This window comes from Berghia stephanieae, chromosome 12 (assembly GCF_034508935.2).
Source record: "Berghia stephanieae isolate SIO BIC M18660-M18661 chromosome 12, UCSD_Bste_1.3, whole genome shotgun sequence".
In the NCBI taxonomy this organism is placed as follows: Eukaryota; Metazoa; Mollusca; class Gastropoda; order Nudibranchia; family Aeolidiidae; genus Berghia; species Berghia stephanieae.
The window spans coordinates 31,424,932-31,451,340 of NC_088371.1; the positions used below are offsets into that span (position 1 = coordinate 31,424,932).

The window sequence follows — 26,409 nt, forward strand, 5'->3', positions numbered from 1 at the left end:
TAATAGTGGTAAATTCACTTTAATTCACTTAACCCCTTTTTTTTTTGCCCAAGAGGTTTTTTGTTTTTTTTTTGTTTACAATAAATTGTAGGACGGGATTAAATAAAGTATATATTACATCTACATGTGATTAAAGTATAAATGACTTCTACACGTAATATGATTTGATAAAAAAAATAAAAATGCTTTGGTAATGGTAATTTACATGCTCAAGATCACATATTTGCATGTGCCTACTAGTTGATATGCTGTTGTCTCATCCTTATTTCAGATGATAATGATTATAATAATTTTGTGGTAAATAAAGTAGGATTTTATGTAAAACTATATTACAACTAGTGTAAGACAAGTAAATAAAACAAATGGGATTCTGGTGTCAAAAAAGTGTTTAAAAAAAAACAGTTTAATCAAATTTTATTGGTTTGTCATAATTGGTTAAATCAGATTTAAAAGCAATTAAAATTATTTTTATTTCAGTTCTAATCTTGCAGTTTGCTTTTTAATGGTTATCATTTGCTTATTATAATATATGTGCTTCCCATCTTACTTTCAGCTTAATCCAGATGTCAATGCATTCCAACGTAAGTTTGTCAATGAGATTCGACGATGTGAGGAGATGGAAAGAAAGCTAAGTAAGTGAATAAAGTTATAAATCAATTAGCGGTTGTATCTTTTCATGACATTCACCAAAACAAGCTGTACAACATAGCATTAGGTTCTCGTTGTTGTAAAAAAAAATTTTTTCTCAAATTTTGTAATGTTCACAAAATTTCTGAATGAGAAAAATGTAGTTTGTATCGTAACAAATGAAATGATTTTCCTATAGTTGGTAAGGAGAGGGCTAAGAATCAATAAAATGAGTTTTTATCAGCCATGTAAGCAGTAAATGATTCTGTTTTAAAAATTTTTTTTTTTTTAATTTGCCTTGTTAGCAGTAAATCAAGAGGACTGCCTGCTTAGAAATCTATTGATGTTAGAAGGTTGTTGATTTTTTTTTTTTTCCTGATCCTCTTGTTAAGTGACAACTGTTTTGTTCGAGTCACTTTATGACGATTCCACAATATCATGTTTTTTTAATTGTCATTTCACAGGATTCCTGGAAAAGGAAATCAACAAGGATGGCATCCCTATGCTGAACACCGGAGAAAAACCAGATGCCCCAGCCCCAAGGGAGATGATTGACCTGGAGGTAAATATTGTCTTTTCTTTTTCTTTTTCTTTTTTTTTTTGTGTGTTTTTCTAATCAAAATTTGTGTCCGTGGAAGGTTGTTTTTGGCATTAGTTGTATTGATATTTCACAGCAGCCCTGAAAATGTTGATTTATCCATCATTGACTGTAGATTTATGAGATGAAATTTTTGAATGATAAATTATTATTCTTTTAAATCAATTTTATAAAATTTAAGATTTATTAGGTCATGGGTGATAAAATAATTTCCTTTTGTGTGCTGGGAATTTTAAATATATATCCTGTATGTTTTTTTAAAACGTTTTAATTTATTTCATCTTATTTTATGTTAAAGAATTGTTTGATCATCTACCAGATATGGTAACTTAGCCACGTAAGCAGTAAATGATTCTGTTTTTTTTTTTTTTTTTTAAATCAGCCTTGTAAGCAGTAAATGATTCTTTTTTTTTTCTAATGTAGACCTGCCCTCCTTTACTAAAATATATTTCTGATTTAAAAAAACAACATATATGGTTTAGCCTGAGCCAGTAGTTGAATGCCAAAATTGTTTCCCTTTTTTTTTTTAAAGCATGGATAACTGCAGTAAACTCTTCTATATCTTAAAATATCCGATTCCGTTTCCTACTCCTAGCAATGATAAATTGTGATTGTTTAATCAAGACCATTACTACATAAATTGAATTTAAATAGGAGACAACACTTGTTATCTTTTCTGTTCTGATTTGATTGTAACATTTTTAAATGGCATTTCATCATTGTTACGCATGCAATTGGTTTATCTTAAAATTCAGATAAAATAAATATCATTCTTTAGTTTTTTCATTTCCCAAACGCAAAACACAATTGGTAAATGGATTAAAAAAAGAGAAAGTAAAAGTTGTCCTTAAGTGCCATAAAAAAAAAATAATTAAAAATTGGCCTTTTATATAGAGCAATATCCACTAAACGTGCTCAAAGCGCTTTACAAAGGGTCCCTGACCAACAGGAACACTTAACATGTAGAACGAGACATGATGCCTGTTAGGCAATATTGCAATTTTTTTTTTCGAAAGAGAGATAACGCTGTTGACTACCAGGTACTCATTTTACACCTGAGTATGGTGAGAAAATGTGAATAAAGAGCCTTTTCCAAGGACTCACCTTTGCACTGAGCGAGGCTCGAACCCAGGACCTTCCGATCCAAAAGCGAATGTCATACCACTAAACCACATAGTTGCATGGCAAATGTCCATGGAACCAGAGTTATCCCAGTTTCTATAGAGTGAAACAGACAATAGCAAATGTTCACTACCCTTTGAACAGGACTCCAGTCTATCACAAAAGTACTTTCCACCAGATCCTATATACCCAGCTACCTAATCACTGCTGGATGACCAGAGGGTTGACAGGGGAGGGGTATCAGAAAATAATCTTGACTTCACCTGGGATCGATCTTGGCCCCTTTGTGTGTGGAGCAAGTGTTCTACCAACTAAGCTGCAATGGGATGAGGTGATCAAATGAATTGATAAGGAAAACAAAAAAGATCTGATATCCAGTTGACAAATCTTGTTCTAGGCATGCTCCGGTTTTGTTTATTATTATTGTTGATTAGGCTACAAATTTCTCTGTTATTTTATTGTATTAACGTTTTGTTATATATTCTCAGGATACCTATGAGAAGTTGGAAAATGAGATGAAAGAAGTTAACTCAAACTCGGAAGCCCTGAAGAAAAATTTTCTAGAACTAACAGAACTCAAACACATTCTGAGAAAGACACAGACCTTCTTTGAAGAGGTACATTTTCAATTAATTTGTATTAAGCTGTAATTTCTCATTTTTAAATAAGGCACTCAGCACTTTCCTTGGGGAAAGGTTTAATGCAACAAATTATATTTTTCCTCCTTCTACCAAAGACTGATGTAAGTTTCAAAGGTCTACCTTGTGCTGAAGTGTGTTGTATTTGTTCAAACATTTTATACTTCCACCTAAAAGGTTGTGTGCATTGTCCTATACTGTGCTTAATGTTTATTGTCCACATTCAGACAGTACCGTCTTGAAAAGCTCTCACTACACAGTCATAGAGACAAGGGTATGAGCCTTAAACTATGAGATATTCTTTTTATGCGACTTTTTAAAGGACTCGTAACATTATATCATTACTCACTTCATTGGATTTATCTGAGATTGTTCTTGAAAGAAGACTAGAAAGTTATAAGCATTATAACCTGGATATTCATGTCAGTCGGATATCTTTATGGGTGTGTCATTGGATTTACACTCATGGCAATAGATTATTTGGATTTTTTTTTTCAATCGTTTTCCACTTAGCAACACAAATTGTGACTCTTCAAGTATATCTGGTTTTATGTCGGAATGGACTAGATGAACAAAACAGAGTTTAATTCAAATTTATAAAAATTGAGGGGTTTTGAAGTTTAAGTAAATAAAAAATCAAATTCCTCAATGAAGACATTATTTATGTCACTCAAATTTTATAAGTAGCGCTTAAAATATAATTTGATGCATCAGGTTCACTCCGAGATGAATAGTACTGTATTGAGATTGGGAAATACTCTGTGATCATCAGTGTTCTATGAACAGGATGGCAAACAATTCCTTCCTTTCAGTTTTAACCTGTAGAAATTGGGATCAACTCGGGTGTTTTGAATATCATAGCTCCGATGAAAGTTTGATTGTCACTAATTCCATCAGAAAAATGGCAATCTACATTAGTATCTCTCCAAATGACAAGAGGAGTATCAAGTATTCTCACCTCTAGTATAATACTTTTAACAACAAATTATAATGTTACGAGACTGTGTGTCTCAAAATGGTATTATGTCGAAGTGATCCAGATTTTTGCCAGGCAAACTCTAAATTGGAACTTATAGGCCATAAGAAAGGTCGGAAGATCAAAGGTAAACATGGCAACAATTGGTGGACGGAAAAGTTAGACAGACGGGGCTGCCCAACTGATGAAGATGGTGGCTTAGAACTGTGTTCGCTGCAAGAGCATAGTTGCAGCCCAATGTCCCAACAGCGACCAAGAGGATATTAGAAGGAGGACAAGGTTGCCAAGTTTTTGTATATGTACGAAATTCAGTATGTTATAAACCCTCAGTATATCTTGAAGTCACCTGCTAAACGGAAAAAAGTAAGTACATAATGTCTTTTTACTGGAGTTCAGCGCTCAGACAGGGATCAATCATTGTGTTTGTGTAAAAGATCAGTAAATTTTTGCCACCTGAATTGGCAACCCTGGGAGAGGGGAGTTAGATTTGCTTCAATACTTTTAAAAGGTTTAAATTTCTCCATTCTGTTTGTTTTAAAATAAATAAACAAATAGATAAATTAACTTTATTCATCCATAAGGAAGTTGGTTTTACAAACGTGAGTTACAAGAATGAATAAATAAATATACGAAATAAAAATATTATATTGACATAATTTTATTAAGCAATATAGGAAATGATACGGAATTAAAAATAATAGTAAAAGTAATAGGGCATCTATAATATTAATACATAATAACACGTGATATATTTTTGTTTTGTTCTCCTTATTCTAATTAATTCCGATGTAATACCAGATTGACATTGTGGATCACATATTGACTTTGCATTCTGGACTAAGACATGAATCCACCGGGTCATATATATAGAAAAAAATCGGATTGTCTCTTTCTAAACCTCTTATTACCTCTGGCTTTGATTTATATGTTTTTCTTTCTTTCTTTCTTTCTTTCTTTCTTTCTTTCTTTCTTTCTTTCTTTCTTTCTTTCTTTCTTTCTTTCTTTCTTTATTGTTTAAATATTTATCTCCTCACCAATTAATCATGTCTTTCCTTTTCTTCATTCCAATCAATCATTCCCCATCGGTCATCTCACACTGGATATATGAATCTCCCTGCCAACCCCAATGGTGGGTTTATTTTTGAGTGATTATGATTATCAGCTGTGTTTGATGTTGTGGATTGTTGTGTGATCAAAGCAATCTTCCCAGATTTAAAAAAAAAAAAGGAAGGAAAAAACGAAACAAATACCTCATTGCTTCTGCTCACCTAAATTAAACCTCTTGGGTCATAATAATAATATATAATAATAACAATGTATGGTTTTTATATAGCACCCTACCGAGTAGCTTGACAAGCTCAAAGTACATATTGTTATTAATCCTTTACTAAATCTTATATCCTACCTTAAAAGTCCAGGATATCTCAGTTGGTAGAGCAACAAGATATAGATAGTATGCAGATGACGTCACTCAGGCCTTTGTTATTGTTTTTGCCATCTGCGTTTGTGAGTTTTTCTCACTAAACTGTATTAACCAGACTATAAAAGTTCATGGTTACACAGAGTTTGTGTGTTGGTCCGTTATACTTCCGGATGGCAATGTTGTGAACTCCTTGGCCAAGCGCATTCTATCTATATAATAATAATAATAAGAGGAAGAATAATGTATGGTTTTTATATAGCGCTCTACTGAGTATCTTGACAAGCTCAAAGTGCATATTGATATTAACACTTTAATAATAATAATAATAATAATAATAATAATAATAATAATAATAATAATAATAATAATAATAATAATAATAATAATAATAATAATAATAATAATAATAATAATAATAATAATAATAATAATGATAATAATTGCATTTGTTTAGCGCATTTGGATGAGGCCTCAAAGTGCTTGACAAAGTCAGATGTCTGAACAATCACACATATAATACACATAACCGTGAGCATGCACACATGTACATAAACCTGCTACAACAGTTTTCATACACCACTGACATATATGGGTGTTGAAGATAATAAATACATAAGCATGAATTTACACATACAATATCATAATACAATATGCATTATAAATTAAAATGTATAGACTAAAAAAAAAACCCCATCATTTTCTTTAGAGGAAATGTCTAGAGAAAAGATGTGTCTTGAGGCATTTTTTAAAATGATCCAGATTTTTGAGATAAAAAACACCTGATTTCTTAGAATCATACCATGTTTTACTGGTAGTCTGGTTGACAGTTGTGGTATGTTGTTTTCTGGGAAGACTGAAAGGATCATCATTGTTGTACTTGCTGTATTTCGTTTTATTAAGCAAGGCTGTTCTATTTGCTTTTTCCTGAATTCCTGAATTCTACTTAGCCCAAGCAAGGTTTAGCTTAAGCATTATGATTTCTATATGATTTGCTTTGTGTAAATTTCTATATTCTCTCTTACTCCCCCCCCCCCGCGCCCTCCCCTCATCTCTCTCTCTCTCTCTCTCTCTCTCTCTCTCTCTCTCTCTCTCTCTCTCTCTCTCTCTCTCTCTCTCTCTCTCTCTCTCTCTCTCTCTCTCTCTCTCTCTCTCTCTTTGCATTCTATGCTCTGTTTGCTCCATCTTTAGACATTTTGTTTGATTTTGGTTGATATGATCTGGTTCTGATTTTATTTTTCATCACAGAGTGAAAACTTTGGGAGCAGGCAATGATGAAAGATAAAAATCTGAAAAATTTTCGTACTGTATTTGAAACAATGTCTGAAAAAGCAGAAAGAAAAATGTAAGAGATAATTCATCCCATAAATCAAGATCTCGGGTTCAATTCCCTATCGAGACAGGGTGTTTTTTTCTTTAATGATTTTTTTTCTTTCTTGTATTTGTCTTTCGGCTTTGTCTGTCACTGTTTCATGAACAACTTTTCAATTTTTTTGTCGGAGCATTATCATTCCTGAATTTTTATTGTTCGTGTTCATTCCAGTTGACATCAAGCTGATTGTAGCTATTTGTGATTTTTTTATGTTCCTTTTTTTTTACTTAGTTGAAAAATAGCAGTTCTATATTCATTATGTGTTCTGTTCATGTAGTCTAGTCTAGATTTTGTGCATAGATTTAAAATGTTTGTGGCTAGAGTCTTCTCAGGGAAAGGGCAATGTATGATCCCCTGGTCAGTGGGTTCTGAATTAAAAAATATCTTTTCTATATATTTATTTTCTCTACATCTTTAAAATTGTTCCATGTGATTTTTTTTTTTTTGTCTTTGCTCCATTATGAAGTCATTTTCTTTAGTTAGAGCCCTGCATGGGTCTTTCGTAGAAAGGATGACAGTCAGGTGGATGTTAAGGCTTGCACCATTTTCTTTGGTTAGAGCCCTGCATGGGTCTTTCGTAGAAAGGATGACAGTCAGGTGGATGTTAAGGCTTGCACCATTTTCTTTAGTTAGAGCCCTGCATGGGTCTTTCATAGAAAGGATGACAGTCAGGTGGATGTTAAGGCTTGCGCCATTTTCTTTAGTTAGAGCCCTGCATGGGTCTTTCGTAGAAAGGATGACAGTCAGGTGGATGTTAAGGCTTGCGCCATTTTCTTTAGTTAGAGCCCTGCTTGGGTCTTTCATAGAAAGGTTGACAGTCTGGTGGATGTTAAGGCTTGCACCATTTTCTTTAGTTAGAGCCCTGCATGGGTCTTTCGTAGAAAGGATGACAGTCAGGTGGATGTTAAGGCTTGCGCCATTTTCTTTAGTTAGACCCTGCATGGGTCTTTCGTAGAAAGGATGACAGTCAGGTGGATGTTAAGGCTTGCACCATTTTCTTTAGTTAGAGCCCTGCATGGGTCTTTCATAGAAAGGATGACAGTCAGGTGGATGTTAAGGCTTGCGCCATTTTCTTTAGTTAGAGCCCTGCATGGGTCTTTCGTAGAAAGGATGACAGTCAGGTGGATGTTAAGGCTTGCACCATTTTCTTTAGTTAGAGCCCTGCTTGGGTCTTTCGTAGATAGGATGACAGTCAGGTGGATGTTAAGGCTTGCACCATTTTCTTTAGTTAGAGCCCTGCATGGGTCTTTCGTAGAAAGGATGACAGTCTGGTGGATGTTAAGGCTTGCACCATTTTCTTTAGTTAGAGCCCTGCATGGGTCTTTCGTAGAAAGGATGACAGTCAGGTGGATGTTAAGGCTTGCACCATTTTCTTTAGTTAGAGCCCTGCATGGGTCTTTCGTAGAAAGGATGACAGTCAGGTGGATGTTAAGGCTTGCGTCATTTTCTTTAGTTAGAGCCCTGCATAGGTCTTTCGTAGAAAGGATGACAGTCAGGTGGATGTTAAGGCTTGCGCCATTTTCTTTAGTTAGAGCCCTGCATGGGTCTTTCGTAGAAAGGATGACAGTCAGGTGGATGTTAAGGCTTGCGCCATTTTCTTTAGTTAGAGCCCAGCTTGGGTCTTTCGTAGATAGGATGACAGTCAGGTGGATGTTAAGGCTTGCACCATTTTCTTTAGTTAGAGCCCTGCATGGGTCTTTTGTAGAAAGGATGACAGTCAGGTGGATGTTAAGGCTTGCGCCATTTTCTTTAGTTAGAACCCTGCATGGGTCTTTCATAGAAAGGATGACAGTCTGGTGGATTTTAAGGCTTGCGCCATTTTCTTTAGTTAGAGCCCTGCATGGGTCTTTCGTAGAAAGGATGACAGTCAGGTGGATGTTAAGGCTTGCACCATTTTCTTTAGTTAGAGCCCTGCTTGGGTCTTTCGTAGATAGGATGACAGTCAGGTGGATGTTAAGGCTTGCACCATTTTCTTTAGTTAGAGCCCTGCATGGGTCTTTCGTAGAAAGGATGACAGTCTGGTGGATGTTAAGGCTTGCTTTTAACATTCCAATTGTCAGCAGCGTCAATTTTTTAAAAAATTTGGACATTAATTTTATTTTTTACAAAATTGCAATGATTCCTGCATATGCTTATTGAATAAAATTTGCTTGTTTGTCTTGAATTAAATTTTTTTAATAGTCATTGATATCTTTGAAAAATTGTGATTATGCGAATGTCAATTTTATTTTTTCTTTTCTTTTTCATCATCAATTCAATTCATTTTCATTTTTTATATAAACTTAAACATCTAGATATTGAATGTTACCATACTGTTTTTTTATTTGTTTTTAACAGTCATCTCTTCTATAATGTATTATAGCGTTGGTTGCAATTCAAAATATTGCTGTGGATAAAACACATAGTCAGAGTAAATCAAACTATAATGAGAAAGTTGAGATTAAATCAAGAATGGGGAAATCACAGAATGTGTAGTCCCGCCTTTATTTTTATTGTTAGTGATTAGGGGGGTTGGTGAAGCAGCAAGATTGAAAATGTCAAAACAGTAGAACTTTGATACAACGAGCTCGTAGTGGTTGAGAGTCAGATCTGGTTATGATTTTGATTTACTTTTGTACTATTTTTGTTAGATTGCTTGTTTTTTTGTTTCAACGGTCTCTCATATAACCTCAATTGTGTTGGAAGAGACCTAAAGCAACAAACAAACAAACAAAGAGTCAGATCTCATCATACCATCATTTAAATTTAAATTTATATTGAGCTTTACAAGGGGGTCCCTGTCCAACAGCAATATTGATGGGCATAAATGTTTTTGTTTATTCATGTTAACAACGCCACTACCACATTATGTCATTCGTCTATAGTGTTTCATTCATCCTGTTTTGTTGATAAAGGGAAACTTTGAACGTCCATTTTTTCTGTTTTCGCATATTAAATTGAAGCTTACATTCAATTTCACATTGTTATTTATTTCTTTGAGCTTCGAGCAGCACCATTTACATTTGGTGATATAGCAAAACTCTGCACATGTCCTTGGAGCAAATATAGAGATGGCTACTTTTAATAAAGAATTAAATGTGGATATTTCATTTGCTTTATTTGAAACTAAACTTTGAGAAGCAATCATATCTATTTTAAATCTTACTTTCAACACCGCAGTAAAAATGCCGTTTTGAAAAGTTATCTGAATCGAGTTTCACCAACATCCAGAATTTGAAATTTTAAAACTCTCCGTTGCTGTTGTCAAGTCATAGCATTTGCAATTGTAATATATTGCTAAAAAGAATGTTTTATTCTTATTGTAAATCACTTCTTCTGGAAATCATCAGCAGTGTTTTTGTAGACTAATTGATTTGTAAATTGGTTCATCTGAAAATCATCAGTGATCTTATTGTAAATTTCATTATCAGTCATCTGATTGTAAATCATTTTGCTCTGGAAATCAGCATCAGTGAAATTAATGTAAAATAAATTCTTCTGGAAATCATCAGCAGTCTCAGTTCATCTGGAAATCATCATCATTAATCTTATTGTAAATCATTTCATCTGGAAATCATCATCATTAATCTTATTGTAAATCATTTCATCTGGAAATCATCATCATTAATCTTATTGTAAATCATTTCATCTGGAAATCATCATCATTAATCTTATTGTAAATCATTTCATTTGGAAATCATCATCATTAATCTTATTGTAAATCATTTCATCTGGAAATCACCATCAGTAATCTTATTGTAAATCAATTCATCTGGAAATCTTCATCATTAATCTTATTGTAAATCATTTCATCTGGAAATCATCATCATTAATCTTATTGTAAATCATTTCATCTGGAAATCATCATCATTAATCTTATTGTAAATCATTTCATCTGGAAATCATCATCATTAATCTTATTGTAAATCATTTCATCTGGAAATCATCATCATTAATCTTATTGTAAATCATTTCATCTGGAAATCGTCATCAGGCCCAACACAACATGCAGGCCAGACACGACCCTGCCATTCAAGAAGAGTCCATGGAACTGTTGGGAGAGGAACACTCTGTCAGGATTGGGCAGCCTATGAAACTCGGGTGAGTTATTATTATTATTATTATTATTATTATTATTATTATTATTATTATTATTATTATTATTATTATTATTATTATTATTATTATTATTATTATTGTCATTATTCTTGATTGATTATTATTATTGTTGTGTAGAGATCTAGATTTAGGCAATGTGGATGAGTGGTTAAGGCATTGCACTGTGACCTTGGAGGATCCATATTGAGCCGGGCGTGAGACAATTTCTGGGTTTTTTTTTTTATTTGGGCATGATTTTTAATCCCCATTTTGCTTATTTTAGACATCATTGGCGATTACTATTGGCATCAGACACTCCCTCATATTATGCCTAGATGACTCCTCTGAAGGGAAGGGCATAATATTTTTTTTTGTCTAAACGGAAAGTTATTCCCTTAGCAAGCCACATGGACCATATTTCCATTCATAATGTACCAGTTAAGCATCCTTTATGTACTAACTCTTTTACAATATCCATTACTGCCAGGCACTCATTCACTCCTGAGTCAAGTGTGGTAATGTGTGTTAGGTGCCTTTCTCAAGGCAACAACCCCTGGATCATTATTTTTCAGGATTTATATAACCCATCTGGTTACTGACCTTGACTGAATATCTGGTGACTTCTGTGACAAGATGAGATGCATACTCTATTGTATCAAATAGACAGGCCCATCTGACTTGCTGTTAGAGTTCAGCTCATGAAATATGCCCACGCTCTATGCTGTCACTGTTATTTTACTAGCATTTTATTTGTCTGAAAGAAAACCATTTTATTCATCACACATCGCCTCGCTTAAATTAGAAACTGCCTAAATTGCTTTATTTATTCATTAGTTAATTAATTAATTTATTTGGTGTCATCTAGTTTTGTGGCTGGTGTTATCATGAGAGAACGCATTCCATCCTTTGAGGTCATGTTGTGGCGTGTTTGCAGAGGAAATGTGTTTTTAAGACAAGCAGAAATTGACACACCCTTGGAAGACCCTATTACGGTGAGAAATTTATTATAATTTTATTCTTTTATCATCTTCAAAAGTTTTTGTAATCTAAAAGCGGAGTTGTGAGTTCAAACTCTATGTGACTTCAATTGGTTCAAACTTTTTGATGAAGTGTCATTTTTAAGAGAGTTTTCTTCATAAGGTTCCGATTTTCTTTATTTCTTCTTGTTACTATCACTGAAATATAAAAGTACTGGGTGGGGTTCCCAACCTCCCATTGTGGGTGGGGAGGTACTTGCTGTCTCTTCTACCCCCCTGTATCTGTTTTTCAGTTGCTTTCTGTCTTTGTCTTGGAATAAGATTACTTAGTTTTGTCCTGACCCTGGCTGGATTCCTTGGCTGGGAGGGAAACAGTCGAATGTATAGGTAGAGTTTTGGAAGATTATGTTTTTTCCCTTGTAAATCATCTCTCTCTCTCTTATATTCTGTTATTTTTTATTTTTAACATGTGATTTGTAAACATTCGATTGCATTCCTCTTAGTAGGATCTTGTGCTGGTGTCTGGGTGAGACTTCTAGGTGATCTCAAACTAAGTACACCGATAGTATGCTCTCGGAATCTACATCTGTTCCCTAGTTGAGCCATTTCCCCTATGTCTTACTTTTACCTCAAGTCCTTATAATTGTACATCTAGAATGTTTTTACTATCCAAATTTTCTTCCTTTTTATTGTCGCTGATATGATCTAAATGTGTTGCAAGCTCCGTAAAACCCTTCAAAACAAAAGAACAAAATATAAAAGTAAAAGGAGATATAGACTCATTTTTGACAATTATCTTTCCTTCACAAAACACATTTGTCTTGAGAGGTATACAGTAATTTTGTACTTGATAGTTTTGCTAAGTAAGTGCTCAGTTGGTAGAGAGGTTGCTTCACATGCAAATGGTCCGAGATTGATCTTGGGTGAAGTCGAGATGTTTTTCTGACACCCCTGCCCCTTCTACCCAGCAGTGATTGGGTAGTTGGGCCTGTTAGATCTGGAAGAAAGTACTTTGCAATAGACTAGCGTCTTATCCAAAGAGTGGCAATCAATTGCTATTGTCTGTTTCACGCTATAGAAAATTGGATAACACCGACTTCATTAGTAATGGCACTGAAGGACGACTACTTTTGGACTACTACTTAAAAAAAAAAGATCTTAGTCATTCATCGTTCTTTTATCAGATGGTGAAAGTTTTTTTCTTTTTCTCTAGGCTTTGTTATAATGATGGTATGTGATTAGGTAAAACACTCATCCATTCTGCCCTCCAGATCAGATGTGTACAAATCCACAAAACTATGTATAACCTTTAACACTTAGTCCTTTATAGGGGCTTTAGTGAATATTTATCTTTTTACTAGCAATCTAAAAACAAAGACAAAGAGCAGAGTGATGTCAACTTCATTCTATTGTAAGTTTTTGAAAGCTTATTTTTTGTTAAATATGTTTTCAGGGAGATAACGTGTACAAGTCTGTGTTCATCATTTTCTTCCAAGGAGATCAACTGAAAAACAGAATAAGAAAAATATGTGAAGGGTGAGTCTCTCATAGGTTTGTAAGATATTGCTTAGGTATTTCACTAATTAATGTAGAGAATCCGTCAAACAAGCGTCTGATGTCAACAGGATGTACTAAAGTGGACAAGTTGGTGGTTAAGTATTCCCCCCCCAGGACAACAATTCAATAACAGTACTTGAAGTGAAGCTCGAAGTGGGGTCCTTGAGTTAACTAGTAATGTCTTATCCACTCTGTGAACTGGCTCACCGAGATAAACAAAGTGTGTCTAACACAGCTTACATCGTCATCATTGCCTTTTTCACCCTGGGTCAGAGTATGGGCCACAGACAAACAGTTTCCATCCTTCTCTATCCTGAGCTAACTTTTTTTATCTCGTTCCATGTCTTATCACTTCTCTGTATATCAGCTTCTTTAATTCTTCTCCATGTTCCTCGTGGCCTTCCCCTTGATCTTCTACCCTGAGGGTTCCAGTCCAATCTTTTCTTTGTTATAGTGGAGTCGTTCTTTCTAAGGGTGTGTCCAATCCTCCTCCATCTTCTTCTTCCGATTTCCTCTCCCACTGGTTTCTGCTGTGCTCTTTTCCATACTTCTTCAATTTTAATTCTATCCACCCATTTTATTCTGAGTAGCTTACATTGTGTGAGATTGAAATTTAAGCAATTTTGGCCCATGTGGCTTGCTTGGGGAACAAAAATAGGCCCTGTGAAACATGCTGAGAATATGGAAACCATTATTTGCATATTTATTACTTATTATTTACTTTTTAAGTGATTGGAGTTAGAGGATTGGGCCTTTTGAATATTCACGATTCACTTGTGTTGGATTTCAGTTACCATGCCACGCTGTACCCATGTCCTGAAACCCAGACAGAAAGGAGAGAAATGGCTATTGGGGTCATGACAAGAATAGAAGATTTAAACACAGTAGGTTACAATGATAGAAATTAATGATATTCTCATATCTTATCTTTTTTGTTTGTTTGAGCAGTTAAAAATATATAAATCAGAAGGCTTTAACTCACAAAATTTAAGATATTAACGTAAATTAAATTTTATTTTCTATCTTATTATTTTTATTTTTAGAACACCTTTTATTAAAATGTTAAATTAGGGTATTTATATTTATTTAAACAAAAAAATATTTCTTGCAAGCATACCATTATAAATTTTTTTAGGTATCTGTTGTGGTTTTATTCAGAATGATCTTTACTTTAAAATTTCCATCAGGTCCTGAGTCAGACCCAGGAGCATCGTCATCGCATCTTAGTGGTTGCTGCCAAGTACATCAAGGTCTGGTTCATCAAAGTTCACAAGGTCAAGGCCATCTACCACATTCTCAACATGTTCAATCTGGATGTCACGCAGAAATGCCTGATTGCCGAATGCTGGTGTCCTGTGGCTGACTTGGACCGCATTCAACAAGCGCTCAGGCGGGGCACTGTAAGTGAAATAGTTTTGTTTTCAAGTTGGGATTGCTTCGGGGAACTTATTGCAAATGTTGCTGTTTGAAACTGGAAAAAATAATAGTCAAAGCTTCAATTTAATAAATGTAAATGTTGCTGCTGGAAGCCTGAAGAAATAGATAACAATGTGAAATTGAATGTAAGCTTCAATTTAACATACGAAAACAGATAAAATTGATGTTTCGGGTTTCCCCTTTATCAACTAAACAGGATGAATGAAACACTACAGACAAATGAGATAATGTGGTAGTGACTACCGCTTTATTTCATTCATCTGTAGTGTTTCATTCATCCTGTTCTGTTGATAAAGGGGAAACCTGAAATGTCCATTTTATCTGTTTCGTATATTAAATCAAAGCTTACATTCAATTTCACAATTTATTACATGAAGTCAGACGATGTGGGTTTTCCCTTTGTCAATAAATATGATGGACAAAACATTGAAGACCAATGAGAGATTAGAGCATGCCGTTGTTTAGGCGATTATGGAGGCAGTTTTTGACATATTATTTCTAGTAAAATTTAAGAATGCCTTGTTATTGTTTGTTTGGAATAGAAATTTAATTTCGCATTGCCCGCTGGGGAGAATAATTGAAACTCACTGAGCATGATTAAAATGTGGAAAAGTTAAATATAAATATGCATATTTATTTTATATATTTTATTAATTCAGTAATATACTTATTTATTTATTTGTAATAAATTATTTTCCATTTTCTTCATCTCCCAGGAAACGAGTGGTAGCAGCGTTCCATCCATCCTGAATCGTATGGGGACACGAATGGTGCCGCCCACCTACAACAGGACCAATAAGTTTACCTCAGGCTTTCAGGCTTTGGTAGACGCCTACGGTGTCGCTGCTTACAGGGAGGTCAATCCAGGTGAGAATGACACAGGCTTAGTGAGTTTTTGATCGTGTGAAGACCAGATCATAATGACATAAAATAACAAAAAAATAGGGGAAAAAATAAATTTGTTCAACAGAAATTTGACATGGGCGGCTCAGTTTGCGGCGCTGCACTGTGGCTGATGCCTGGGTTATTCCAGTCTTCCCTTGGAATAGACCTTAAAGACAAATTTCCCCTTGGGTATGAATAAAGGGAGTTTATATACTGCTAGTAAAATCACAGTGACAGTATAGAGAATAGGCCTATTTCGTGAGCTGCAATGTGTTGGTACATTATATCCAGCTGGCAGATTTTGTGAGTCTTTTACCTAAATGCATAGTATTAACATATGTTAGTTCATTTTTAAAAATGTGTATTATTTTCATCCCATCAGCCCCATTTACGGCCATCACTTTCCCCTTCCTGTTTGCCGTGATGTTTGGTGACATGGGTCACGGGTTCATCATGTTCATGTTTGGTCTTTTCCTCGTGCTCAAGGAGAAAACTCTGGAAGCTAAGAAAGGACAGAACGAGGTAAGATTGAGTGTTAAAGTCGGTTAGAAGCTGTTGACTGTAAACATTAATGAACAAAAATAAATAAATAAATAAATATATATATATATATATATATATATATATATATATATATATATATATATATATATATAGAGAGAGAGAGAGTGTGTGTGTGTGTTTATCACTATACCACCGCTGTGCATTGATGATACCTTTGTGACGTTTATCTTTTTTGCTAACAGATATTCCAGCGTTTCTTTGGAGGCCGTTACATCATCCTTCTGATGGGTGCTTTCTCTGTCTACACTGGTTTCATCTACAATGACATCTTCTCTAAACCTCTCAATATATTTGGCAGTGGATGGAGTATACCAGAGAAGTAAGTTAATAAATAAATAAAAAATTAAATTCCCTTTATTCATCCCCAAGGGGAGATTTGTCTATAAGGTCTATTTCAAGGGAAGACTGGAATAACCTATGCGTCAGCCGCAGTCCAGCGCCGCCAAATGAGCTAGGGCGAGGTGACTTGCTCAAGGCCACAAAACGAGGAGGGTATTCGAACTTGGTACCTTTTGGGTACGAAGCAATGACCTACCGCTGAGCCACGCTGCCCCCAAATTGTCCAAAGTTGTCCAAATCTATTGGAGTGTTTTTATAATTACTCAATTTGACTGCCTGGGTGGGATCTTTTGACCTTCCATGGTGGGCAGGAGGTCATATGCTTCCATCTCCCATATCTGTTTCTTGAGTTGCTTTTTGCCTTTGTCTTGGAACGGGTTTACTTGGTTTTGTCTTGGACCTTGTCGGAGTCCTTGGCTGGAAGGGTAACAGTCAAATATATAGTATTAGTTTTAGGATGTCATATTTATTTTCCTTTTAAGTCATCTCTCTGTTATGCACTGATAGTTAGATTTTTTGTTTTGAACATATCTTGGAAACATTTGAGTGTATTCCTCTAAATGGGATCCTTTCCTGTTGTCCAGATGAGACTTTTAGTTGATCTCAAACTAAGTACATAGATTGGAGAAACAGACATTTGTGAATGTGGAGGGTGTTGCAGGATACCACACATGTTTTGCAGGACTGTACTAAGTACAATGAGCAAAGGGAGACCATTTGATCCGAGAGGACTACTCTAAAGTCAAAGCTCTATGGGTCTGAGCACCAGCTTTGGAAGACCACAGCGTTCCTGCAACTTGTTGACCTTCAGCCATAAAGACATCTTGAGGGGAAAGAAGGAGAAGAAGAAGAAACTAAATACACTAATAGAGTGCTCTTGGAATCTACATTTGTTCTCATTTTGAACCAATTCTCCTTTGTCTTACATTTTCTTGGTTAGTTTAATTTGTAATTCTATGAATGTCTTCTACACATGTCTACTGATATCTTTTCTAAACCGCTCAACATATTTGGCAGTGGGTGGAGTAAACCAGAGAACTGCTGGATGGAAAAAGGGGGGGTGTCAGAAAAAATTTCAAATACACACAGAGGATGGATTCCTTTCCCTTTGCATGGGAAGCTGTGGCTTCATCGTTTTAAAGTCTTTTTGCTCTCTATGCTTTCTTCAGGAACAAGCTGTACAACAAAGATACTCTTGGTCACTGGAAAAAGGTCCACCTGAATCCCAATAACACCTTTATGGGATCTCCTTATCCCATGGGAGTCGATCCGGTAAGTTGAGCCCAGAGATGGAAATTTGTGACCTGCTGTCTCAAAACAGTATTATGTTGGGGTTACTAGATACCAGAATTTGATATTATCTATTGTTTGGAGAGAAAAAAATAGAGTTGTGGGTTAAAATTGTTCTCTAAAACCCATGTTAAATTTTTAAAGATTTTAAAACTTTAAACTTTTCAAACTATTTTTTACAGATTGATAAACGAGTAACTTTTAAACATTTTAAAATAATTATCATAGCAGTAAGTTCACAACCCCAACACACAGAACCAACAAATATAAAAACAGTTTCTTCCCAAGAGCCATCAGGGAATGGAACACTCTCCCACCAGAAATCCTAGATCTTACCAACAACAACAAATTTGGTCAACTATTAAATATTTATCTTTCAACTCAATAACACAATAAAGGAGAAAGTCACCACATAATTGAATAAAATCTGCATCGATGGGCAATCCGCCTTTTGCAGATAAAGACGTTGAACTTGGACTCAAACAGTTGTTTAGAAAATGCTTGGGCATAATAATCAGTCCTCAATTTGACCTTGGCAGTGGAAATTGTCATCTGGCCACCCTGTCGCCAGGTTCATTTTGAAACTTTCAATATAACCAAATGATACAGCTTCATAACGAGTCAATTTTGAAACTTTCAATATAACCAAATGATACAGCTTCATAACGAGTCAATTTTGAAACTTTCAATATAACCAAATGATACAGCTTCATAACGTCAATTTTGAAACTTTCAATATAACCAAATGATACAGCTTCATAACGTCAATTTTGAAACTTTCAATATAACCAAATGATACAGCGTCATAACGAGTCAATTTTGAAACTTTCAATATAACCAAATGATACAGCTTCATAATGAGTCAATTTTGAAACTTTCAATAAAACCAAATGATACAGCTTCATAACGAGTCAATTTTGAAACTTTCAATAAAACCAAATGATACAGCTTCATAACGAGTCAATTTTGAAACTTTCAATAAAATCAAGTGGTAGAATATTTAGAACATGTTCAGTGATCAGACTTTATTACCAGACCGATTTTATCATTGATGGCTCAAAAGATTTGTCTCGATCTTTGTTAATTTCCACAATACACAGAGGTATAATGATTAAGAAGGAATGAGTGCATATTCGTAATAGCCTTTATTTCTCAGCAAATATTGTAAGTTCTCCACTATGATATTAAAGATACACACTTTTCTTTTCTTTTTTTTTACTGGGTATAATGGTTTGTTTCACAACAACTAGAATTTCAACTTAAAACCCTATTTTGGCATCTGGTACACTTGAACATAACACCATTTTGTGGCGATGGGTTACATTTTGACAGAGATTATTATTATTATTATTATTATTATTATTATTATTATTATTATTATTATTATTATTATTATTATTATTATTATTATTATTATTTTGATCATCCTCTCTGTCAGATCTGGATGTTGGCCGAGAACAAAATAGCATTTGGGAATTCCCTGAAGATGAAAATATCTGTCATTCTCGGAGTCACTCAGATGTTCTTTGGGATTGGTTTGAGTCTCATCAACCACAGGTATGCGGATTGTTGATTGGCAATGATGATGATGGTGGTGGTGATGATGATGATGATAGTGGTGGCTGTGATGGTGGTGATGTTTTCCTTCTTTTTCAATATTGGTATTTCATGAGATACTCCAGCCAATGTATTTTAGTTATAAACTTTCATGATATTTCTTAAATATGACTAAATATGTGTTTTTATATAGCCCCTTCCCACAAGTTTATGGCTTCGTAATGCTTCATTCATTACACTGCAGGCCAGATGAAACCCTATTTCCATTTCATACAGTACAAGACACCTGTCAGGCATTTTTTTTTCTATACAATATCGGTCACTGCCAATGACCAGATATACTCTTCACACCCAAGTTGATTTGGGCAATGTGTGATTTTCCCCAAGTATGCAGTGTTGGGACCAGAGTTTTTTAATGACCAATGTCACACAGCTGGCCAATGACTTACACTTAATAATGCTTGACTTTTGTGACATGACAAATCATGGTACTTTTTGCCATAGACACCACATTATTAAATTAAATTGAAATTTGCAGATTAATATTTATCTGAGCAGAGGGTAAGGCTTGTGTTTAACTGTCCACTATGAGATGAATTGTAAAGTTACAGTGTTGAAGAATCACTTGCATTTTTGAATCCATTTGTCAGATACTTCAAGAGACCCTTGAACATCATCTTCGAATTTGTCCCCATGGTGATTTTCCTGTTCTGTATGTTTGGATACCTCATCATCCTAATATTCCACAAATGGTTCCACTACGACTCAACCATGTCGAATAAAGCCCCCAGTCTACTCATTGGTGCGTTGTTTTAGATTTAATTAAATTTTTAAAAATTGTTTTAATCATTACTATTCTTCTTCTTCTTCTTCTTCCTATTCTTCTTCTTCTTCTTCTTCTTCTTCTTCTTCTTCTTCTTCTTCTTCTTCTTCTTCTTCTTCTTCTTCTTCTTCTTCTTCTTCTTCTTCTTCTTCTTCTTCTTCTTCTTCTTCTTATTATTATATTATTGTTATTATTATTATTATTATTAATATTATTGTTAATATTATTATTATTATTATTATTATTATTATTATTATTATTATTATTATTATTATTATTATTATTATTATTATTATTATTTATTTATTTAGTTTTATATGTGGATATGTTTTTTTTTTTTTTTAATGAAATGTTGAAAGATTATATAGATATTTATTGGTATTGAAGTCTAGTGGGCCATCACATAATTTTTCAAAACTCCAAGAGCCAATTGACCAGTGGTGGCCATGAGGACAATTGACGTCACTGTGTCGCTCCATGCTGGATAAAACACAATCCAATTGGCTCACTGGATTTCCCTGATCCTGCTCTATACTTTCTGCAGTAAATGGAGTGTGTTTAGCATTGATATAGAACCATTGAAGAGGTGTTATGTGTTTGCAAGAGATTTTGTCTTGGCATAGGCCAGTCACACTCCCCTGATGTGGCCACACAGAAGAACAATACAAAGACAATTTGTTTTAAAGATTTAGCTCTCTCCTTACCAGCCATTTTCAGGATTTTCCCAAAAATTTCACACCCAACTAACTCAAAAATATATTTTTTATCACTCAAACACAATAGCAGTAAGTTTTTGTGATACATAATTTCTTTAGCAAATTATGCTTTACAACACACTGTTAATTTTATTTGAATTTCATGATGTACAAGAGAAATTTGAATAAGAAAAATGTTGGTCATATCGTAACAAATGTGACGATTTTCCTATGGTTGGTAATCCAAGAGTTAATTAACAAAAGTGAAAACAATAACAATCAGGGTGTTGGAGACCCAGACATAATCCAAAAATGAGAATGATTTGTGTTTGGAACACAAGAAGTTGACAATGAAATCAACAGTATATGAGGATGACAAATGTCTTAACATGAAAACTCCAAAAAAGATGTTCACAGAAGTAGATTTCTATGAATATGTGGTGTGTTGCCAATATCCACTCAAGGGTGGCAGAAAAGGAGTAGATGTCGGAAAATGAAGCAAAGGATGTTACTATATGAAACTGAGGCTTTCTTGAAATCGGTTAGAGAGTTACACAATATCACCGTGAGTGTATTCCTCTTGATGGGATCCTGTGCTTGGGCCTGTATGAAACTTTTAGGTGATCTCAAACTAAGTGCACTGAATGTATGATCTTGGAATCTACATCTGCTCTCTATTTGAACTAATCCCCCTTTGTCTTACTTTTTCTCGTGTGCTTTCAATTCATAATCTACACCTTTTTTTTTGACTATACCATTTTCTTCCTTTTTACTGGCGCTGAAATGTTTTGCAAGCATCGATAAACTCCTAAAAACAATGAAACACAGAGTTAAATTTCAAGGGACTCGAGTATCCCAATTCTGATCCTTTTGACTTCAAACTCAAGCTTACTTATCTAGGTCATTATGACATTACAAGCATAGCTGTATGTTCTATGAATGGTGCCCATGCAATGTACGTGATGATAAGCCGATCAACTCAGAATTTATGATTCAAGTGTTGAATAAAATTTGAACTCAATTTAATTTTGATTGTCTTAATAGACAATATAGTTTTCAATTTTGTAAGAGAACTCCACAGAGCTTTTTCTTTTGGCACAGAGATATATTTTCTACATTAAATATCTTATATTTCTCGTTCACTTATTGTAGAATTCTTTCCCAATGTTAAGAGTGGAAAATGGTTGATATAAGTTTAAAGAAAGTGTTTGTATTCAAAATAATAAGAGGAACCACTAATCGGTATCAATTCAATGCAAGTACTCCCACCTTATTGCCATACTCACCAACCAGAAAGTTGACACACAACCCACATGATAAAAATGATGGCTTATGTTTTCTATGGGATTCTAAAAAAGTCATCACGATGTCTAATCAGCGTTATGATACACTCAAACCATCTTCATGTCAATTGTAAACACCATGCAAAATTTGGTGACGACTGGTCCAGTAGGGTGTTATAAAAAGTCCAATTTGCCAAACATATGGTAAGATACCACATTGATGTGGTGGGTTATATACTTTATCTGTTTCTGTTTATTTAACCTTGACATTGAATCATTTCAGGGCTGATCAACATGTTCTTGTTCCAGTACGGGAAGGATCCTCTCATCTATGCTGGACAGGTAAAAATGGCTTTGCATTGTCATTTAAGTGACCAACATGATAGTAGTTTTTTGTTTTTGTTTTATTTTTTTTCACCCTTTTTCTTTTTTTTTTTTGTTTTTGTTTTATTTTTTTTTCACCCATCTCCTAAAAAGGACCTTAACATATTGAAAGACAGAATTTGAATTGAGTTTGTCATTGAAGGGCAATGAAAAGATTTACATGGAAATGTCCTTTATTTATCAATATTATTTTTTTCTTTCTTCATATCAATTTATTTTATGTTTTTCAAAAAGGTTTATTTCCCCATTAATTGTTTGATTTGATGTTTGTATTGCAGCAAGGCCTGCAAGGGTTCCTGGTCGTGTTGGCGTTGTTGTGTGTTCCCTGGATGATGCTGGGCAAACCTTACTACCTAAGATATCAACGCAAGTATGGACAGGTAAGGGAGAACACTCACAATTTGTTTATGTAATAATATAATAGAACATTCAATCTTTATCTTGCTCACTTTTGGATCATATTTGATTTTAGCAGCATATTTAAATATACAACGTTAAAGCAAAATGTTTAAAAAGTAAAAAAAAAAATGGAAATGGAATTGTTTTCTTTTCATTTATTGATGCTATGCATTTAGCCAAAAAGCTCACAACATTGCCAGCCGGATATAGTCTGATTGATAGAATTTAATGAGAACGACTCATAAAAATGGCTGGCTAAATACGATAACAAAGAGCTGAGTGATGTAAATTTCGTTCCTTCTATCAAACGCATTTTGTGGACATGTTCCTGCATGTTTCTTGCCATTTAAGTTTCAATATTCTGTCTTCCGCATGACAAGCTCTCTTAATTTCATTATTTTACCAAATATTTCTTACAGTTTGTGAAAGACTTTTGTTTAGTTTTAATGAGATTTTTTTTCTTTTTATCTCATACTCACTTATAGTGAGTTTTGGTTTTAGACTGGAAAATATTTCCACTACTAATTCCAAAAGTGAGCAGGATTGTAAAATCTTACTTATTTTACGTTTTTTATTGTAAAATTATTTTTATTTGTTTCTAAATTTCTATAAAAAATGCATGAAACTGTTTTGTTATTTATATAATAATGAAATGTTTTAGTTTGAATTCCCCTTCTTATGTTGAGTTCCTGCTTTTATTGTTAATGATTGTGAACTTTGGCTGTTTCATGTTTTTAAAACAAAAGTTCTCTTAGAAAATGTTTTGAATTTTGTGTATCATTAAACAGCTGGTGTTGTGGCTTAGTTAAAAGAGTCATCCCTTTGAATGTTTTTAGTTAATATATATTTATTAATGTTTTATGTTGTTGTAATCGGTATAATTGTTGTCCTAATTGTTATTGTCACTGTGTCATCTGAGATGCATTGCCATGTTGTGGATTGGTATTGTCTATTTCACTTACCCAAGCCTTTGGTTTCAAATTTTACTCTTCATTTTTTGTTGTTGTCATTTTCCCATTGTATCCAAGTTGCTGTTCAGTTCAGTGCTATTTTCAACAAATTTGTTTATTTTAAAGGCTGCACCTCTGATTTAGAGCCTGTCTGATGTCTTTAGATGTGGAAGAACCATATAGGATAAAGTCTATAACACTCTAGACTCATGGGATGAAAATTCCATACATATCCCATTTGAATCCCATTTGTGTCATAGGCTTACTCGCCTTGTTACACGTTTTTTTTCTAAAATTCCAGCTCCACATTTCTATCTTTTGCTATTTGTACTACATATGAAAAGCCCAGAGCTAAAAAATACTCAAGTCACAGGAAGTTAGTATTGAGAAAATGGAGGTTTTGATTGGGCGAAAGGGATTGTACAAAATATGATATTATTGTAATATGGAGATAGAGGACATGGACTATGTTTATCAGTTAAAATAATTGAAGAGTGAACTGAGGGTGTTTGTTCTTAAAGTTTATCCCTGATTTGTCAAATAATCATAAAAAATGTGGCTGAAGTACTTTTAGTTTCTTTCTCATCGGTGCAATTAAAAGAGTTGATGTCATAATGTAATTACTTATTTCCCTGTTATTAATATTTTCCTCAGTCGTTCAATTAAATTGTGTTAGACATTGTTAAATCAGTTATATGTGCACTCCATTGCAACACAGCATATATCGCTTGTCTTACTTACTCCTGTGTTGAAATTTTCCTCTCATATCTTGTCTCCCATCTAGCTATGGAAGTTTGTGAGTTCTTTGAAACTGTTTTTCTTTTCTTTTTTTTCTTTTTTCTATGAAATTTGACTTTCAATGTTATTTCTTTTTTCTTTCTCACCTGTCTTTACACTTTCTAAATTCCAAACGTTACTTTGGATCTATTTTTTTTTTTTATCTAACAAGATTTTTCGTATTTAAAAAAAAACTGACCGTGTATCACCTTACTGAACAATAACAACAAAACAGTTTTCATCTCTCCTGGCAAGAAAAAGGGTGGAGAGGAGGGGTGGAGTGGGGGGGGGGGGGGGGGATTGATAAAATAAAGGCCAATTTTTCATTGATATGTGACAAAATATTGTATAATGTGTAGCATTGCTTTATAGGTTAAATTTGATCTTTTTCTTTTTTCTCAGTACATCAGAGGATGAAGTCGAGGAACACAAATATAAGTAGGAAAATAGGGGGAAATATATAGATTGATTAAAATTTGATTAAATAAGAACTAGCTTTTGTGGGCTGTAAAGTTGTTGAAAATTTCCCTCATCGTTTTGAATTCTTTTGTGAAAAAGAGGCAAATCATGATTAAAATACTGTTCATCATCACCGGCCGGTCCTGATAACTCAGTTGGTGGAGCACTCACTTCAAACCCGAAGGGATTGGGATGGATTCTGAGTGACGTAGGAATGTTTTTATTGACCCCCTTGTTCATCAGTTAGTGATTGGGTGGCTGGGTCTGTTAAATCTGATGGAAAGTATTTTCCAAAGGATGCGAGCAATTCATTTTGTTATTTTAATGCTATATGAACAGGGATAAACTTCGGCTATGGAGCTGAAGGATTACATTTGTCTTTATCAACAATTTTATTACACTTACACTTTATGTGAACTTTGAAAATTGTAGTTTCTCTAATATTTTATCTATCAGCATGTTGTTTAAATGTCAAATGTTTGCAACAGTTTATTATCATGGAATCATTTTTTTCCTTTTTTTTTTTTTTCTCCGGTCGTTGTTGTTCATGAACTCAAAATCCAATATTGCTTAGTCTTGGGATGTCTTGTGATGGAATGGTCTTTTTTCTCTTTTTCTTTAACATCCATTATGAGGAAGGTTCAATTGCGTGTTAAGTAATAAAGAAAAATTATAAGATAATTTAATAGTTGCTACATTGGTTTGATAGATTTTGTTACACACCAAAGCCATAATTTACTATGAAAATATAATTAAATACAATAACTAGAAAAGGGACATTGGAAAAATCTCTTGCAAATTGTTGGATTTCGTAAGGAGATCAGATTTTAATTTTTGTTTTGAAAGAGACAAAAAGGGTTTGTTTTCCTTGTGTCTTCAGATAGAGAATTTCACATCATTGGAGCCAAATCTTTGAAACTTCTTTGAGCAAGTTGTTACTGAAGAATACAGGTGGTCAATGTATGCTTGTCTGGATGTCAAATGTTTTGAGATCTGTCAGAATTGGAGCAATCTATATTCATGTTTTCGTCCCACCTAGTCATCGATCACATGACTTATTGCTGTACACTGAGTGGGCATTTCTCAATAAATGTAAACACGCTGCTGTGTTTATGAAAGTTGTAAACATACTCATGAGTCATGCTGAGCAAAATGACCAATTGTGACGTTGGATATTTCTCAAACTGTGAACACTTTTCACTA

General features: G+C 34.1%; 2 protein-coding genes across 13 annotated transcripts in view; one reads left to right on the forward strand and one right to left on the reverse strand.

Annotated features, from left to right (window-relative positions):
* The window catches only part of LOC144957910 (uncharacterized), a 318,367-nt gene that overhangs the window by 217,305 nt on the left and 74,653 nt on the right, over positions 1-26,409 (reverse strand). The window lies entirely within an intron of this gene.
* The window catches only part of LOC144958076 (V-type proton ATPase 116 kDa subunit a 1-like), a 41,285-nt gene that overhangs the window by 1,346 nt on the left and 13,530 nt on the right, over positions 1-26,409 (forward strand). For 5 of the 7 annotated variants that reach the window (XM_078889683.1, XM_078889686.1, XM_078889687.1 and 2 more), the window contains exons 3-18: positions 554-632; positions 1,092-1,189; positions 2,836-2,964; positions 10,727-10,833; positions 11,696-11,822; positions 13,261-13,343; positions 14,155-14,248; positions 14,552-14,764; positions 15,518-15,668; positions 16,069-16,208; positions 16,433-16,569; positions 17,759-17,861; positions 19,318-19,436; positions 20,087-20,238; positions 22,521-22,579; positions 22,900-23,001. In XM_078889683.1, the coding sequence (XP_078745809.1) occupies positions 554-632; positions 1,092-1,189; positions 2,836-2,964; positions 10,727-10,833; positions 11,696-11,822; positions 13,261-13,343; positions 14,155-14,248; positions 14,552-14,764; positions 15,518-15,668; positions 16,069-16,208; positions 16,433-16,569; positions 17,759-17,861; positions 19,318-19,436; positions 20,087-20,238; positions 22,521-22,579; positions 22,900-23,001 (1,893 nt within the window). The remainder of the gene's footprint in view (positions 1-553; positions 633-1,091; positions 1,190-2,835; positions 2,965-10,726; positions 10,834-11,695; positions 11,823-13,260; positions 13,344-14,154; positions 14,249-14,551; positions 14,765-15,517; positions 15,669-16,068; positions 16,209-16,432; positions 16,570-17,758; positions 17,862-19,317; positions 19,437-20,086; positions 20,239-22,520; positions 22,580-22,899; positions 23,002-26,409) is intronic. The other 2 variants (XM_078889689.1, XM_078889685.1) reach the window with 1 other exon arrangement.